The sequence below is a fragment of the Chroicocephalus ridibundus genome, chromosome 6 (genome assembly GCF_963924245.1).
Source record: "Chroicocephalus ridibundus chromosome 6, bChrRid1.1, whole genome shotgun sequence".
Lineage (NCBI taxonomy): Eukaryota > Metazoa > Chordata > Aves > Charadriiformes > Laridae > Chroicocephalus > Chroicocephalus ridibundus.
In genome coordinates, this window is record NC_086289.1 from 32,770,175 (window position 1) to 32,787,923 (window position 17,749).

Here is a 17,749-nt window from a genome sequence, read left to right on the forward strand (position 1 = left end):
TCTGTTGAAACATGAACCAGTTTACTCTTCTCTGACAGGTGCTTGCGGGTTTTGAGGCCGAGGAGGGTTTGGTTTTCTTCTCAGCCTTGTGGAACTGCGGAGCCTGGAGTTGCTCTGCAGCAGGATGGCAGCTCGATGGGCTTCTCCACTGCCTCCGCTCTGACCACTGCAGTTAAATAACATGAACTTCTGAACTGTATTAGATAAAACTGCCCATGGTATTTAAGTGTTGCTATTGATATTTTGAGAAGCCTGTTTCAAATGTAGTGGCATTGCTTCCTCTGGGGTAGAAAAAGTCATCTCATGCCTCTAGCCTGTATCTGCTTGGTTGTGTTTGTTATTAGGTTGTGTTAGCTGAGTTAATGTTAACTTAAGAGTTTGGAATTGCCTGTGTAGTCAGAAGAGCGGGGAGAACTAAGTACCTGAAACAGAGTTTTGAAGCCAGGGTGATGGGGTGAGCTAGCGGTTTGTTTTGTACATGAGAAATGCAGAAAAATCATGATGACAATGAGTTTCTTCAATAATCCACTACCATTCAGGAAACTTTCTTGCACTTGGTGTTCCGTTTGGAGGCATCCCTTTCTTCAGGGAAAAGGAAATTATCCTCTTCATAATCAGCTTGAGCTACTGTGTTTTCGATTGGTTGGTAGGTCTCAGGTTGCAGCAGAGGTCAGCTACACCATAAGCTATGTACAAACAGTTGTACCATTTTAAGTGCAATCATTTATATTAACTAAATTTACAATTATGGGTGTAAATAGATGTGGGAGATAATCCAGGTGCTAATCAGTCTTGCTCTTGAAATCACTGAATTAGATGATTCCTTCTTGTCAGCTTCCAAGTTGTGTTCTACAACCATGTTTTGTTCTGCCACTGTGGCATTGTCAGCACTGGCTTCGAAAATTACTCTGAAGTCTCCGTACTCTGTTTACAGCCTACATGTATTTAGTTATTATTCACTCTTCCTTTTGTTAGTGTTTCCCCTTATGTAAATACGAATGTTCCAGTGTGACCAGGGGACTGTTTTCCCTGCACATCCTTTCCGAAGCTGGGGTCCTGGGACCCCCCATCCCATGCGTAGTGCCTTGCGCTGGGGCAGCTGATGCTGCAAGCAGTTTGTGTTGGGGGTGAGGAGGAGGGTGGCGTTCTTCGTTGTCTCTTCTCTTCCAAATAGGATTGGTGTGAAGAGTGTTTTCTGGCGGTCTTTCTCTTCACAAAGTCAAGATTTTGACCTTTCAGCTTTAGATTTCCCAGGCTGAGAGGGCGAAGTCTCTTGGGTTTTCCAGTTGTTACCAAAATGTTCAGATGTGCCTCCGCTTTGTTTCTAGTGGAGGTGTCTGGGGTTGCCTTTTGTTTCTCATCTGCTTTGAATGCAGTAGTTCATAAGCATTGGCTGGTGGAAATTACCAGCTGCGAAATGTCATCGGATGACAAGCAATTGAGAAAGCAATATTTAACAGCACTAATAAGTGTTTAAGTTTTTGTGGCACTTTCTCAGTCTCAATAAACCAGTAGCTCTATACTGAATTTCAATACAGCAATATTTCAATAGCAGTAGCTCTATATTTCATTTAAATATGAAAAATAGCAGAATAGAGGAAAATTTTTAACATGATTCTGGATTACCGTAATGTTTATTCTTGTTCTGGTTCTAATTTTTAATCTTGATATAGCAGATCTAGTGCTGTCCTAGCTTACTTTTGATCCTCCTATTGGTAGAATTACATGGCAAGGTATGCAGCATGAATAAATCTCGACTTGTGCGACCGTATTTACTCTGTAACTAAAATATGTATCAGTATGTTATAGTTCTAGTATGTAAATACAATCATCTGCTTGGACTCCATCCTTAGCAAGTGACTTGAAAAAGGTTGTTCTGAGTATTAGTCAGTTGTTGACAAGTGTTTATTGCATGAGAAAAAATTACCTGGAGTTATAAGTTCACAGTAGCATGTACTCATTGCTAATTTTATACATAAACTTGTAAATATTCTCCTGTGTATTTAGTAACCGGATCACACTTTTGTTTTACAGCTGCTGCAGAGGGCAAAGGGAAAAGTGGGGAAGACTTTTTTCAGAAGGTAAGAAAGATACTTTAATTCTGTAGCATCGGTTGACTACAGCAAAAATTATGCCCGTTGCTCATTCATGTGATCACCTAATTAAACTTAATGCGCAGTTTCCACTGTATTGATCAGACATTTTTAAATGTTTTTGTTACTTAATGTATCTATTAACCATCAGCTGTGCATAGAATGCAATGAGAAATACGTTCTTTGGTTTGTCACTGCCATTCATGCACAACAAATTAATTATTCTTTAACTGAAAACATCAAAATAGGCATTATGAAGGTTTTGCTTAATAGCAGGGGGTTCATCCAGAAGATGTCGTGAGGTGGTCTTAAGGTTTTTATATCTATGGATAAATGCTACATCCTGTTACTGAAAAACTGATGTGAAACTTATTGTGATATCGTTGAAAGCATAACTATTTGGTTGAGAAATGCAAATGCCTTTTAAGAAAGAAATGCACAATCCACAGAGTGATTCAATAAAGTTTGTGGTTAGACAGAGGCACGGAAGGACTGGAAAAAATAGTCCTGCAGCAACTAAACTACAAAGAGAAACATGGTCAAGAGTAATGACTTCGAAATTACTTTTGCAAAGCAACATGTTTTGGTTTGTGGTTCTTTTTTCACCAAGAATAGTGTGTAAAATATTATTTACAAGTTATGTTAATGAAGATCTGCGTGCTAATAAAAATGATGAGCTATTTTGTCTTTCTGTACTATGGAGAAGACAGTGTAAATTTTTATCCTGTATACTGAAATGCCTTGAAACTCCTCTGTGACCTGTTGTCCATTAAACACGTAGTTTGAGTGCTTTCCACGTTTTTTCATATTTATGTTCAAAAACATCTCTTTTGAGATTTGAAAGAATGCTTTATCCTGCACGTGGTTGTCAGCTGCTTTGATGGAGGCTGGTAGGGAGGAGTATGTTTAGTGCCGAAATCTTTGTTTTAGAAAGTATTTTATAGGAATGTTCAGATTGTCGTGCTCTTGACTGACAATGAGAGTTACTTTTCTGGGCATGGTGCTTGTGCTTAACCGTCTAATGTTAGTGTGCACAGAGGAGAATGTATCAATAATTCTTTCTTGAGATTTTATCAAAATGCATGGGGCTTTTTACTTGCTGAAACAAAGCTAAGCCACAGCAGTGTATACTTCATTCTATACATCATTCATTTTACAAAAGAGTGTTTTCTCATTTGTATAAGTCTGCTTGTAATTCTTGAAGCTGTGGACAAAATATTTCATCTTTGTGGGATTTGACGCTTATATATTTGACGTGTATTTACTGTAGATATGATGTACCTTACAATTGTGTACTTATTAGTGTAATAGCAAAAAGCACTGTTTTGAATTTAATAAGAAAGTGAAATGTGCTCGAACTTCAAGTATGTGAATAACAGTACAGTAGTTATCCATATCGATAACAGATATAGTGGCTATTTTGGCAGTTACTATATTTGTCATGTGTGCATAATTATTATATAGGCACAGTGTGGATGCTGTGATAAGTTAAAGCTGCTTCATTTTGACTGCATTCTTCTTACAGTCTCATCAACTCTATAGTTTAGATTACTGAAGTTTCTGAGTACATACACACAATACTACAGCTAATAAAAACAGATGGAAACTATCTTCTTTGCGAGTTTTCTTTTGTTCAAAAAAAATCTTTGGACAGTTGGTCATAGCTTACTCACCGTCTCTGTCTGTGCAATTTCCTTTAATCGGGGTTAAGCTTTTTCCTTTCTCATGTGAAATGAATAAGGCAGAGTTTCTGGAGGTAAAATGAAGGATTCAGGTTGTATAGTAAGGAAGAAAGTGATTTGTAGCATGAGAAACACATTGCAAACTACAGCAAGATGCTTTCAGAAACTTAATATGAATTTGGAGCTAGAGTAAATGCCTTTTTAAAACAGTTTCGAAAATGTGCCTTCAGGGCGTTATTGGCAGGCTTTTGAGTGGCATAGGGATGAGAAGTGCATCACATAAGAGGCACATCAAGAACTAAGGGTGTAATTTTTATAAGTAATGCCATGTTTAGTATTTTCTGACAAATTCTACTGTGAAGTGTGCTGTGTGAGGTGAAAGAAGTTTTCCTGTGAATGCTGAAACAACGGAAGTAACAAGGCAAAGATTCAAGAAGGCGGTTCTGTACGTCAAGACATGCAGACCAAGACTGGAGGGGAGAGGCAGCCAGTACTGGAGGGAGTGAGACAGTGCAGACTTCTTGCAGATGGCTTTGTAAGTGGCTGCTGGGTCTTGCTCGGTGGCTAGTCAGTGGGAGGCAAGGCTCAGTTCTTTATTAGCTTGCCCTTGGGAGGAGCAGAATTTTCTCATATGCTCTCTGAGCTGGACTTGAAGTCAGGGACTCAGCCTAGGTTAAGCAACATAGAATGCTCTAATGAATCTGTCATGCTTTTAAAGAAAGTGAAGTTAATGCAAGGTTTTGGTGCTACGTAGTCTTTTACTGGTCTTCCAACATGTGAGCAAGCAGTAGTACTTTCTTGGATTTTCATAATCAAGCAGACTCTCAGTGGACGTGTACTGTTCCTATCAGCTTTCAACTTTTGAAGTTTAATAATAAAATCTTAAATGTCAAAATACTATTTCACTGAGTATTTTAGCAGAAACAAACACATGTTCTGCAGTTGCTGGTGGAGTTACAGAAGAAACTCCAGTTCTTGGCTGCAAGGGGCAAATTAAGCTAACACTTCTGCCCTCTCATGGTGGGGAAGATCAAGTGATGAAGTGCCCTTTCCTCTGCTCCTGAATTAAAGTGGAAAGTAGACAAATGTTTTTTTTGGTAGTGTCACTTTAAAAAAATCTGAAGACTTGAGCATACTTTCTTCTAAGATTTTAAGTTTTACTACTGCTTCAAAGGGGGGAAAACCTAACATAGTCTAATGTGGATTTTTCAAAACCACTGGGAGCTGCTAATAATTTAGCAAGAAATAAGTAAATAATGGGATAGTTTTCTCTCTAGAGCTCTCCGATCTGCAGTTCAGTGACAGGTAATCTTAAATAAACATGGATTGGTTTGCTGTTGTGTTCCATACTATTTATGTAAAAGATCCTTGTGGACCTCTTTCTATATATTCTTGTCCTAATTTATTCCGTGAGAGTAATACTTAATATGAAGTTATTACTTGTTCTTGATCCAAAGCCCATTTTCAGCTGATGGTGGAATTTTTCCACTGAGTTCCATAACATCTGGTTCACGCCTCATAGGCAAGCAAGGCCCTTCCCAGACAAAGCCAGGACATTGTTCCAAGGAACATATAATTTATGTAGCACTATAGATATGCATGGCACTCTTATATAAAATGTAAGAAGGTGGTGGGGGTCTGCCCTGAAGAGTTCATAATCCAGAACAGATGAGGGTCGGCCGTGTGGACAGAGGGGAATTTAATGCATCATTTCTGTTTGCTTTTATTTCTTCTCTCATCAAGGTTTGGCTTTGTTTTTTTTTTTTTTTTTTCTTAAACGCTTGGAAATCCTAGTGCTGATGACAATCTTTCCTTTCTGAAATTTCTCAGAGCAAGAGCGTACGTCAAGCCTTATCATGGGACTGTCAGCAGTATGGTGGGCGGTAGGTGAGGGCTGTGGGTTTAATAGAAGTTGGATGGTGTTCTTGGGCTAACACGGGACTGCACGTGCAGAAGGCAGTGACTGGAAATGATGCGCACGTGGTGCTCTGCCCAAGTGCTTGACTCCAGGTCAGATGTAAGCTGCTCATTTCAGCATAATTCAGTGTGTATGTGTGTTAGTCATGGGCTTTTGGAGTATTTCTGAAGGGGCTCCTCAGCACCTCCTTCCCTGGCTTTCAAGAGTTTGTTTGCAGAATTTGGTTTCGTGGAAAGCACAATATACTGCCAGCCAGCTGTAACTTGTGGGTTTTATTGTTCCTGAATGTGTGAGATTATTTAGGTTTTGTTGGGGTGGCTTTTTGTTTGTGGGTTTGGGGGGTTTTTTTGTTTGTTTTAATCAAAGAGAAATGGTGTTTGTAGGAATATATTCATTTGCACAGTTGCAGATACTTAGGGGTGTTTAAGATATCACTGGATCTAGGTGAAATGTGTGTTTAAATGCTCGTGCTTCTCTTGACTGCAGACTCTCTTATTCCCTGAAGGGGATGTAATCTTGCTTGTGAAGATGCAAATGGGAAAACATTGCATGTGTGTATCAAAATCTCTTCTGTAATTATTTGGAGCTTAGGAGTGTAAAAGAAGACCAGGCTTTTAATTTTTCATCTTGGTTTCTTTCTTTACATGTAACATGTTTCATCTGTAGCTTCTAAATTTATTAAATGAGTAGCACCTTAAAAGATACTAAGGCCATTTGGGAAGCAATATTTGGTGAAACCATCCTTTAAAACGAGTTGCTCTTCCAGTAAAGATACTGGAAATAGTAGCAGTGAGAGCTTTAAAATAAATAAATTTGCGATTATTTGATGTGAAAAATGGATGTATCTAATTGCATCTTTAGTCACCTTTCTGTTAAATTCCTCTTCTGTATGCAGTAGTTATTAATGACTGTACATTAACTTTTACTTGTTTCGGGGGCTGTGGCAGCAAAGGCAGTAAGGAAGCTGCCTCAAGCCCTCTTTGTTTACCTAAGACAGTGAAAGAGCTTGTTTTGCAACCTCCTATATTTTTACTTGTACATTTGAAAAACGTTTGTTAGGTTGATCTGGGACAAACCTTGTAACTTTTGCAAAATTCTTATGTGTGAATGTATTGGTACAGTGTTTATGTATAAATGAGTATTTTTGCAAGTTTAGATAGTATATACTGATACAAAGAAATTTAACTAATAAAATTACATATTTTATGTCTGCAGTAGGTCAGGCTGGTTGGTCTTCCTTTTTAATCTCTGAATGTGAAACATGTAGGTAGAGCTTCAAGTGTAAATGGCTTAGGGCATTTTCAGGCATAAAAAAATATTAATCATTGACCCAAGACTAAGATGTCTCGGGCTGATTATTATCCATGTTCAGCAGTAACTTCTGAAGGGCTTTTTATGTGTCTTCATCCATGACTTCTCTTGAACTGCCTATTTGTAATTATAGTTTCCCTAAGGTTATGCTCCCATTTCTGATGGCAACCACTCGGCTGTCGGTTTCTTCCAGTGCTGTTTATCTTGCTAGTGAGACATTGTGAGTTCATGGTTATTTATACATTATCATGGGGTTTGTCTCTATTTCAACCACAGGAGCAGTTTTGAACTGCAGAAACTGGTTCCACACCTTCCACTTTTTCTGGGTAGAAATCAGGATCTGCATTAGCATTAAAATAACCTCTTGATGTAGAGTTTGGCTCATAGCATGTGACAAGGATATATTAAGGCCATACGTTTCCACAATGTGCTTGAAATGCCCGGCTGTGCTAGGCTACGATGGGAACGCTGGCATGCGCTTCTAATTTACATTGAGCTTCCTCTCATTTAGCTTCCCAGGAAGAGGAAGCGGCCGCTTAGGGAGCATGGTATGGATTAGAGAGTTGAAAGAACATCAGTGGCAGTGAACACTTGCAGGAAATCTTGAGATTGAGCAGTCTGTCTCCTTTTGGCAAAACCCCACCCAGTGGAAAGCAGGAGACTGTTTAGGTTGGATTGGTTTCTCTAAAAAGGTAAATCAAGAATGCTTACTTAACTTTTTGCTTAGTGCAGGCAGAGCTAAGTGGTGGGAAGGCTTCATTCTTGTGGAAAACTGCATTTGTCACGTCTCTAGTATAGCAATCATTCCATTAAGGGAATGGAGTAGTTAGAAGGTTTTTTTATTTTTCTTATTTCATCTTTAGTTTCTTCTGTGTTGCTTCTGATATAATGAGGACAGTCTTGAGAGTTTACCTGTAATATGAAAATTCTCTCTGATGGGCCTGATCGTTGGAGTGCCCGTTGCAGGTAGAATTCTTAAAACAGCAGCTGTCCTTGCCGAGTTGTTTGTGAATAACTCCCTTGGCCAGAAACAGTGGGGATTTTGATCCTGTAGTATTATAAGGAATGACTCTCTACATCATGGCGTGGAGTTCGGTCTGAGCTCCAAGTGAATCAGTGTTTGATGATGAAGTCCCATTTTATGCCACCTTATTGATAGACTTAACTTTTTGTGCACGGTCTCTTGCATTGCAAAGCGACAGAGGAGGAACAGTTTGTCACCACAGTCTCAATGGAGATGCTTAATCCTTTTCAGTCTGAAAATTATATCCTCTCAAAATAGGGGAGGGTCTTCTGTCATCAGAAATGCTTGTATTCTTTTTCTTTCACTCTGAAAAAATACAAATTAAGAAAGAGGAGGCGAGTATGAGAAAGGTACAAATTAATACTCTACATTGGGTTTGTGATTTGTAGGGAGGAGACTTGCTGCTTTTGGAGGGAAGAGTTGGCTACATACTGGTTTTTCTAATGATGTAGGGGCTTCATTGTGAAGTAATACTTTCTTAGATAAATTTCCCCTTTTTTTCTGTTACTTGTGTGGAATTCATTAATGCTGTACACACAGATACATTTACAGCTTATGTTTTTGCATGCTTAGATAATCAGTTTACACTTTTGACTATATTTTATTTTAAATAAATGACTGAATTGCCTGTGACCTCTGAATTACCTGTGAGTCAAGTAAAGGAAGGACTTTAACGTTTCTCCGTAGGTAAGGGCATTTGATCAGTAGTCTTCTCACTTAACTTTGTACTTAATTTACAAATATAGTAAATGAAATTCTGTAAATGTTATTGTTGCAGAAGGTTCACTTAGTGCAGTATTTGGATGCAGCAATAATACTGCAATACTTGCTTGCTTAAACAAGACCCTTGTTTTTAAGAATGATCTTCCCAGTTCATTTTGGGTAAAGTGAAGGTTAGAAAGATGCAGTGTGTTCATGCATGCATAAGATCTCTCTCCTAAGCTAAAAATGCCTTAATGGAAAAGGAAACAATATAAATTCCAAAGCCATATCCACGTAGGTACTCTTCCCTAATTCTTTCTTTACTGATTTAGAGCGTTTATTTATAGCCTGAAAGTTTGGGTTGTAAAGCTGATGTTGTTTACACTGCTGCCTTTGTTGCCTTTGCAAATAATCTGTTAATTAGTTTTTTGAAGTATTATCATCTGATGCCCACTGATCAAAACTATGAATAAATGACTTCATTGCCTATGAAGTTAATCTTGTCCTCTAATTTTTACCTTCAGTACCTCTTCATCCTGCACATGCTTGCCTTAATTCTTGCTAAAGTCATTAGGAGTAGCTGTGAATACCTAGTGAAGATGTTAAGTTTGTTTAGAGTTCATCTGGGCTAGAACAGAGTCCTTGACAACAAACAGCCTGCTTGCTTCCTTGTGGAAGTCTCAAAGTCTGCTCATGCAGACCACAAAATTATTGGTTTTGAGAAGTTGGAGAAAAGCATGTTAGTATTTTACTTGGTTTGACATGAAGCTATGTAGAAGTATGTGAATGGGAAACAGGAGTGCTTTCCTTCTGTTGCCTTTTTATACCTGGATTTAGGTAAATTGGAAAACTCTGACACTTTAATGTTTTGGATAAAGTTATTTTGGCATTTAATAAAGTTAACTTAAAATAAAAGTCAGTTTAGCAAAGATGGACAAATTATTATGTGAAGATCAAATTCCTGCAGTATTGAAACAAACAACTTGCAGTGGAAGCATGAAAAGTACATGTTTGTTAGTACTGAACCTTACCCATACAGGTTATCCCATAGGATAGTCTGTAAATTAATTTAAATATTACCCTTTTCAAAGACAGGTAAAGTTAGGGGAGATGGAGTAGCCCAGTAGTCACATACAGATACGTTTTTAGAAATGTATCTGTATTTGGGGCTTCTGACAGTTGGAACATAGAATAGGAAAATCAGGTACCCCAACCTACAAGAGACATATTTAACTCATGTCCTTGCACTTGGGAAGGCACTTTTTTCACACTGCTCTGTCCTGTACAGGAACTTGCGCAGCTGGGGCTACGTGCTTGTCTTCCCTATGCATCATTTTGATGTGTATTTTTAAGTAGTTTACACTTATATGTAAACTACTAGTACTGACATTCTAAAGTAAGAACAGAAGTATTTTCTGTGTTTTGTAGTTTTAATTCTCACTACGCTGCCGCTCTGCTTAGGAGATGTTTTTTCTGCCACTCAGGAGCACAAACTGCAAACTCTCAATGGTGTTTTAGTGGGGAACGTGGGGGTGCCTGGGGGCATCTCCAGCTGTTCCTCCCCAGAAACAGCCATGCACCCTCACCTGCAGAAGGTGTTAATCAATACTGTAGAGTCAGGCAGACGGCGCTGCCTTCTTTGTGCAGTAGCAGTTTTAATGTAACAGTGAATTCTAGTTTTGAATTTCATTTGTAGACCACCCTGGGGGGGGAAAACCCAACAGGGCTTGGGATAGGAATCCTTTGCTATACCCCATGTGTAGGCCAGACTTGCAAAAGAGTTATGTAGTTGCACTGAGCTTTGGGCTAAGTCTTGTCACCTCCTCTGTTGTAACTTCTTGCGTGCCCTGTATTCCCTCACCAAACCCAGTTGCCCTTGATGGTGTACCATTGATGTGTTCTGGCTTTGGCATCTCAAGCGCTTACCCTGGCCCCACCAGTTTTAGAGGCTGAATTCACACTGTCATTTCCTGAGTAACTTTACACAATTCCTTTTTGTGTCTTGTTCTTGCTTCCCATCCTTGTTCTTCCCCTGCTTTCTCCTCCACCCCAACCCCCCAAAAACAACAAACCATTAAATATAATACTCCTTCTGGTTCCAGCTATGCCCATTGCTCTGTTCTTGCTGCCAAAACTCATGTTCGGGGATTAGTCATCCTCTCAGATATTGCTGCTTTACCACACTTCTCCATTAGAAGAAGAAATAAGCGTCAGCCCATGTAGAAATTTACTTGTATACTGTGGCTTTTCAGCTCTGGTATTTTCCTACTTATATAGAAATTACTTTTTATTTTCACACAGATGATATTCCATATATCAAATAAACTTTGAGTAAACTTGTTTATACTGCTCTAAATGCATACATACTGAGGGAGCCATGCTACTCTAATACAACTTCTCTGAAAGCAGAAGATGCAAGGCAAACATTTTGTGTCTGTGAAACAAAATATTCAGAGACTGGCAAAACTTGTATGTGTTTGTTCCTAGGCATGCTGAGGTCTGATCTTAAAACTGTCACATGTCACTAATTGGCTAATACTGAATTAGATTGTACATGTAATGGTTTCATTTTCTACAACAAAATGCTCATTTGGATGTTAAAATTTTTTAACAAGTGAAATCTGCAATACTGAATCTTGGCTTTTGTGTGAGAGTTAGTAAATTAGATAACTAATCCCTTTGCCCTGATTCTCTTGCCTTGCTAATTACAAGCAGATTTTTGCATCAAAACTGTGACCGTGTTTATGTTGAGCTTATTTTGTCTCTGTGTCTGTTGTCTTAGAAAGAAAAATGTTTTTTGTTGTCAAAATTAAAATAAAATTGCTGATCAGCTGGAACTTTTCAATATTCTGTGCAGAGCCCCAGCTTTCATTATGGTTCTAGAAGCAGTAGTCAGAATGCAAGTTTATGCTTCTTGTGTTCAGTTTGATTTAGAAATACTTGTTGAGTTGCCTGTTCACTTCTTGTGGCTTTTTTTATTGAGTTGAAGCAGTTGGAGCTCTTGTTTTATGAAAACTGGGCATTTTAGCAGAAAGTGTTGGTGTCAAATGCAGATTCTGTGCATTTGTAAATGAAGGTGGTGAAGGACCTGTATCTGTCTTAAAATGAGTATTTGTGTCTACTAACAAGCCATTTTACAGGTGTTGCTGAGATTTAGACAGTACTACATGTCAGTTTTATATTAACCAATTTCACTACTTCTTTACAATTGTTCTAGATGTAAAGGGAAATTAACAGGCACAAAATGAGGATGATGTTTATCTTGTGGTAAGATAAATGTGATCAGACCACTCTATCTCTCATAGTATTTTCAGTTAATACTGAATTAATTTTTTATCCTGAAGAATATTTTGGGTAATATTTGGAAAAGCAAATGCTTAAAAATCTGTGTCAGATGATGGATGGCAATTAGTAAAGTTCCATCATGTTTTGGTTTCCTTTTTGTAAGAAACCTGGCTTTGAAGTGGTTTTGATGCTAAAAGGAAAAAAAATCTGACTTGTTACAGCCTTTGTTTTGTAAAGCTCACTTTGTCATTCAAAACCATACTCACAAAGCTTTTTGCGGTTATTTCATCTTAAGGTTATTCAACCATTATAGTGATTTAACCTCACTGCTTAGGTATTTTCCATTTTATCCTTTAAACGATGTGCTCACTGTGAATAATTAAGCAATTAAAATGGACATTTAGAAGAGCAAGAAGATACGTAGTAGGGTTCAGGAATCGGTTGTGCTGGGAGAAGTGGGGGTGGGTGCTGATGGCAGGAATCTTTATTTCTACTTGCAGAGTTTAGGCGAATATCACCATACTGCTTGCCTTGCTTTCTGCATCCACAGCAGCAACTGCTTCACTGTTTTGAGTCTGCAAAAAGAGTGTTAATTTTTGACAGTAAAACTCTCGTCTCCATGTTATGGAGAAACGTATTTGTCAAGTTTTGAAAGGCCATTACCATGGTACTACTTTTTCTTTTACTATTGATATTCCTGGATTTAATTTTTTTCTCTGCTATCTTTCACAGTAACTTTCATCTTTGTCTTCTGTAAAATTGATGGAACAAATTTTCCTGAGGATTGGGGGAAAATAATTCTCAGAAAACAGTCTCATTAAAAATGGGAATGGGTGCAGTGATGTAGCAAAACAACCAGTCACCTTTCCTTTGGCAACTGTGTGTGAAATATTTCTTGAGTATGAGTTAGCCTCTGTAAATTTATCAATCCTATGGTAATCCATAAGGAATTGCTGCGTTTTCTTTAAGCAGATGGAGATGACGGAGATTCGACTTCAAAACAAGATTACCAAACATTTGCTTATAGAATTTCTATTATCATGACCTTTATGTAAATAATATTTTTTCTCATCCTTTTACGTCCTTCCCTGTCCTACCCTCACACATGGGATTTCCTCCTCTGCAGCAATTTTTAACTGTACACATTTACACTGGGAAGCACTTGTTTCTTAGTAATACCTGTTGGGGTTTTCTTCTGGCTCCAGGCACTCTATAGTTCTTCCCTTATGTCAGTGGAGAAAGGGATATTGATTGATGCTTTATTAGAGTGGAGATTAGGGGCCATCCTGAACTTGCAGATGAAATTGGCTCTGAGGTTCCAGATGGTCAAGTTGCCAGTAATAATTCTCTAGAGGTGCCCTTATGCTTGCTGCTCCGAGGTGTGCTCATGGAATAGAAATTAATAGAGTCTATCCTGCATTTCCAGTCCCTCCCCAATATCTGCTTGATGGAGAACTCAGTCCTTGTAACTTATTTTTTTTGGGGTGGGAATGGATACTGATGCATCTCAGCCATCTATATCTTGTCTCATTTCAATGTGGTTTTGTTCTTTTTCTAATTCACAGTCGTTTCTCCCTCTTTCCCCATTTACTTTTTCCGTTAACTTGTTCCATTAGCATTGTATCACACGTTTTTCAGTTTTGAACTTTATACTGCTTGGAAAAATCACATCTTATTCGATCATACCTTTTTGTCTTGCTGGAAGATGATTTTGTACTAAGAAATGTGCTCTCTGTGAGATGTGTAATCGCAGGGTTGTGGAAGACTTGAAGAGTGACTCTAAAGGTAATTCAGAATATAATTTTGTCCCTGTCTTGATTGTGCACTTTTTGGTAATTTTTTTGTCTGCACACAGAGGCAGTTTCTGAGTAAAATCCAAGATCTGGAAGGATATAACTATTTTTCCCTATAGTGTCATCTTCTTTGCTTTGCCACTTAACCTGATGAATGAGAAAGAGCTGTCCCCAGTACGCCAGACGGAACTGGATCACTTTTTGAAGGGCTAATTAAGTTAGAAGAATCACCTCTTCATTCCCTCCCCTGCTTCTCATCCACCTCTGTTTTATCTGCCTCAGAGACAATAATGATTTTTATTTTCATGGATATTGTCATCTGTAGGTATTCACCTTAATTTTCTTTTGTATAATTTACCCAGTCATTTCTACAGTTAACTCTAGTGAGATTAACTTTGCGTCCAGCCTTGAGAATGCTAAAGGCAGTTCCTCTTGTTAGGGAAAAGAATTTTTGAAGCTTATTTCTTGGTGCCAAATTAAAATGGAGGTTAGTTGCTTGTGTTATCTCCACTTACTGAAATTTTAGGTCCTTTCTTACAATGTATTCTGGATTTTATTGGAGTGTTGTGGGGTTTTTTAAGCTAAAATACTTCATGCAGGATGTTCAGCTTTGAGTGTTTGTCACCAGGTGCTCAGACAGGATTTGCTGTCTGCTTACAAGAAATGGGGCGTAGTCTCTGAAATATTCCAAGTAGCAAAGGAGTTAGGTGCTCTCTGAGGATTTGCATTGTTTGATAGTTGGAAATAAGGTACTGTTGCAGTATTTCATATGTTTAAATGTCTAGTGTTGTTGTTGTTGATCTAGACCCAGGTGTTTCTGTTTCTATTTAACCTGTAGGGGAAAGCCTAGAAAACTCCTTGAATATAAAAGTTCAGCTGTTCAAAACATGGCATGGACAGATAAATAAACATGGTTGGGCATGGAATTTCCTTGCTTTCTAGAGTTTTTAATAGCATTAAAAATTCAAGGTATCTACAGAACCTAGTATTGTGTATTTAAAAAAAAAAATTCTTACATGTTTATCTTAACCTATATTTATCTCTCCTAAAAATATAATTTAAATGTTTTCACAAGGTTTTTAACATCTATGCTTATTCATTGTCTAAGCATTCTACATGTTAAAATGGTGTATATATCTTCTGTTTTATTAAGCAAGGTTAAACGGAGGAAGCTAATTCCTCATACTGAGAGAGGGTTTTTCCATTGATTAAATAACAAACTGGGGTGTTTTGGCAGTTACACTTGCAGTTTTGAGAGTTACTTTTGTCGCTTCAGTTGGAATGAGCTCGTTGGAGCTAAAGTTGAGAAAACCGATTACAGAAACCTGCTGGCAGATGTGGGTCCCTCTCTTGCTCTTTTTTTCCTTTCACTGTGAATAAGAACTGAGGCACAAATGGCTGAGACGCGTGAATCCCAAAGGTGGGAAGATCGGAAATAGATAACTTCATAACAACACTAACTATACAGAACACTAATGTTATTTATTGTGCTTGTTTTAAATGAAGATAGGTCTGTTTGCTACGTTGTTCTTTTTCATCTACTGCCTGTAAAATACTTCCTTGGAATTCTGAAGGGCTCATGGGCTTTTGGGGCGTTTGGGGTTGGTTGTTTTTTGCATTCAGGACATTCCAGTTTCCATCCAAAATCAGCTAAACAAAAAATACAACGTAAGGAAAAATAACTTCTTACTGTCTTAATGTAAAACTCCCCAAAGTGCTTAAACTATAAATTTTTCAAGCTGGAATATGAGCAAGCCAAAAGCTTTTCCTCCAGCTGCCTTACAGCTAGAGGGTTTTTTTTATTTGCAATGATTTGCAACTGGAGCCATTTTTTTCAGGGTCAGGGCACAGTCTTATTTGTTTTCTTGGTATCTTCCAGTATCTTATGTCATCTTCCGTATGTTCTCCACTGAGAATATCTTACATATTTTTGGCTAACGTAAACACCACAATTTCCCTTGGGGAAAGGAGATGCAGATAAATTATTTCTTAGGTTCTCGCATTTTGAGAAGGAGCAGCATGAGATTATTTACTATGTGATTAAATCTTGCTGCCAAATGTGCCTGCTCCTTCTTTTGGTCAGTTGATCCCTCAGGGTGAGGAGAGCACTGATTAGTATAAACGCTATGACTTATATTATGCAAAAAGAAGAGAAGCCTAAGCAGAGGTGCTGTTCTGCATTCTAGATGATCATGAACTCTGATTCGCTCATCCCTAGGCTGAACTTCCTCTATACGTTTTGTAATAAAAGTATTTATACAATTGAAATACATGTATATATCTACATCACTTGTAAAGTGAGTTCCTCTTTCTGTTTTGCTCATTTGAGAGCAGTACTACTGTTTGCAGGGTGTGTGGCATAACACTGAGTTTTCACTAATAGAACTATTCCATTGCAACATGCAGTTGAGGGTTTTATAGAATGATTCCAAATTTGTTTCAGGAAAAAAAAATAAAATCCTGGTGCTTAAAACTGCCTGGGTTAGAATGGTAAAACAGAACTAAAAGTAAATGCAGCAGCGATCGACGCTACGCAGGGTTTACTGTTGCACAGTTTCCAATATCGTGTTTACCTTCAAGTTTAACAGATGTAGTGAAAACTCAGTTTCTTGTTTTCTAGAGCTTTGTGACGCTGTTACAATAAATACAATACATAATAAAATAAATACAATAAATAGTTTAAAAAGTAAGCAATATAGTTTAAACTCTTCTTAAGGGTTCCTACGGAAGCCCTGATTTCTCAAAAATAAACCCAGAAGTTACTTTCCATTGCAAACCTTTTTAGGCTGTTAAAATTATTGAATTGTTTTACAGGCAAGATAAATTATTTTCACTGGCGAGAAAATGAGTGCTGCAGCAAAAACTATTTTTTTTCCTATATAATGTGTGGTTTTCAAAATTGTGGAAAAGATGATTATTGCAATCAGCTTGGAAGTGATGATAAATTTTACTGCTTGGAGTTGAAAGCCAGCACATACTCTGGGCATTTTTATACTTCAATACATATACTTCACTTAAATGCATCTATACTTGTGGGTTGTTTTTTTTTGCCTAACTGCCTAAGACAAGAGATAAACTTTCTGTTTGTAGTGACCAAACTGAGTGTCTTTTTGCTCTAGTGTAGTAATTTTTAGCATTGCGTTCTCCAAAGAGCTTAAGGATGTTAGCTGGCCAAATCTCAGTGGCTGGCAGTCAGACTTCTTTCCCTTTGAAGATCTCATATGCGTCTTTCTGGTATGTCCCCAGAATGTGTGCATCTCTGAACTTGTGGGGCTTTCATTTTGTTTTGGTTTAGCACAAGAAATGGGGAGGATTTAATTTCTTTGAGACAAAAAGTCTCCAAACTTTATTGTGAGGGTAAAGAACTGATGGGATGTAACACTTGTCTTGAATGATACTCATTCTCTGCTCTTCTGTCTCCTCTCTTGTGGTTCCTTTTATGTTGGATCTTCTTTAACTCAGTCCCGCACCGTTCTTTGTTTTAGCATCTCCCTTCTCCTTTTAGCTAATGCCTTCCTGTTTTCTGTGTATTTCATCGCCTGTTGCACAATTGAGACTAATCTTGGCCCAAAGCCCTCTATCAGACACAAGTGAATTCTTTAAAATAGCTTCTTTCACATCTGGATTGGAAAATTGTGAAAAGTATGTGTATGTTACTGATAGAATTTCACCCTCCTGGAAATGTCTTATTTCAGCTGTAACTTATTATCCAATAGTTGCTGAAACCAAAACTATAGTATAATGAAGTCTGGCTGACACTTTCAGTTTTTCCACATGGTGTACTAATCTGGAAGTTGTTGTGGTGTCCTAGGGATTTGGATAGAGAAGATAAGAATTAAGACTTGTTAGAGAAGTCTGCCTTCGTTCTGAATTATACTATTATGGAAAACTTATTGGTATTGTAGCTGTTTTCTTAATGCATTAATTCTCTTCTTGGAAGT

The 17,749-nt window shown here is 37.9% G+C and overlaps 1 protein-coding gene across 1 annotated transcript in view; it reads left to right on the top strand.

The window, feature by feature from the left end:
* BICC1 (BicC family RNA binding protein 1) overlaps nucleotides 1-17,749 on the top strand; it is a 113,621-nt gene that overhangs the window by 36,047 nt on the left and 59,825 nt on the right. The window contains exon 2 of the mRNA XM_063339234.1: nucleotides 2,035-2,081. Coding sequence (XP_063195304.1) covers nucleotides 2,035-2,081 — 47 coding nt within the window. The remainder of the gene's footprint in view (nucleotides 1-2,034; nucleotides 2,082-17,749) is intronic.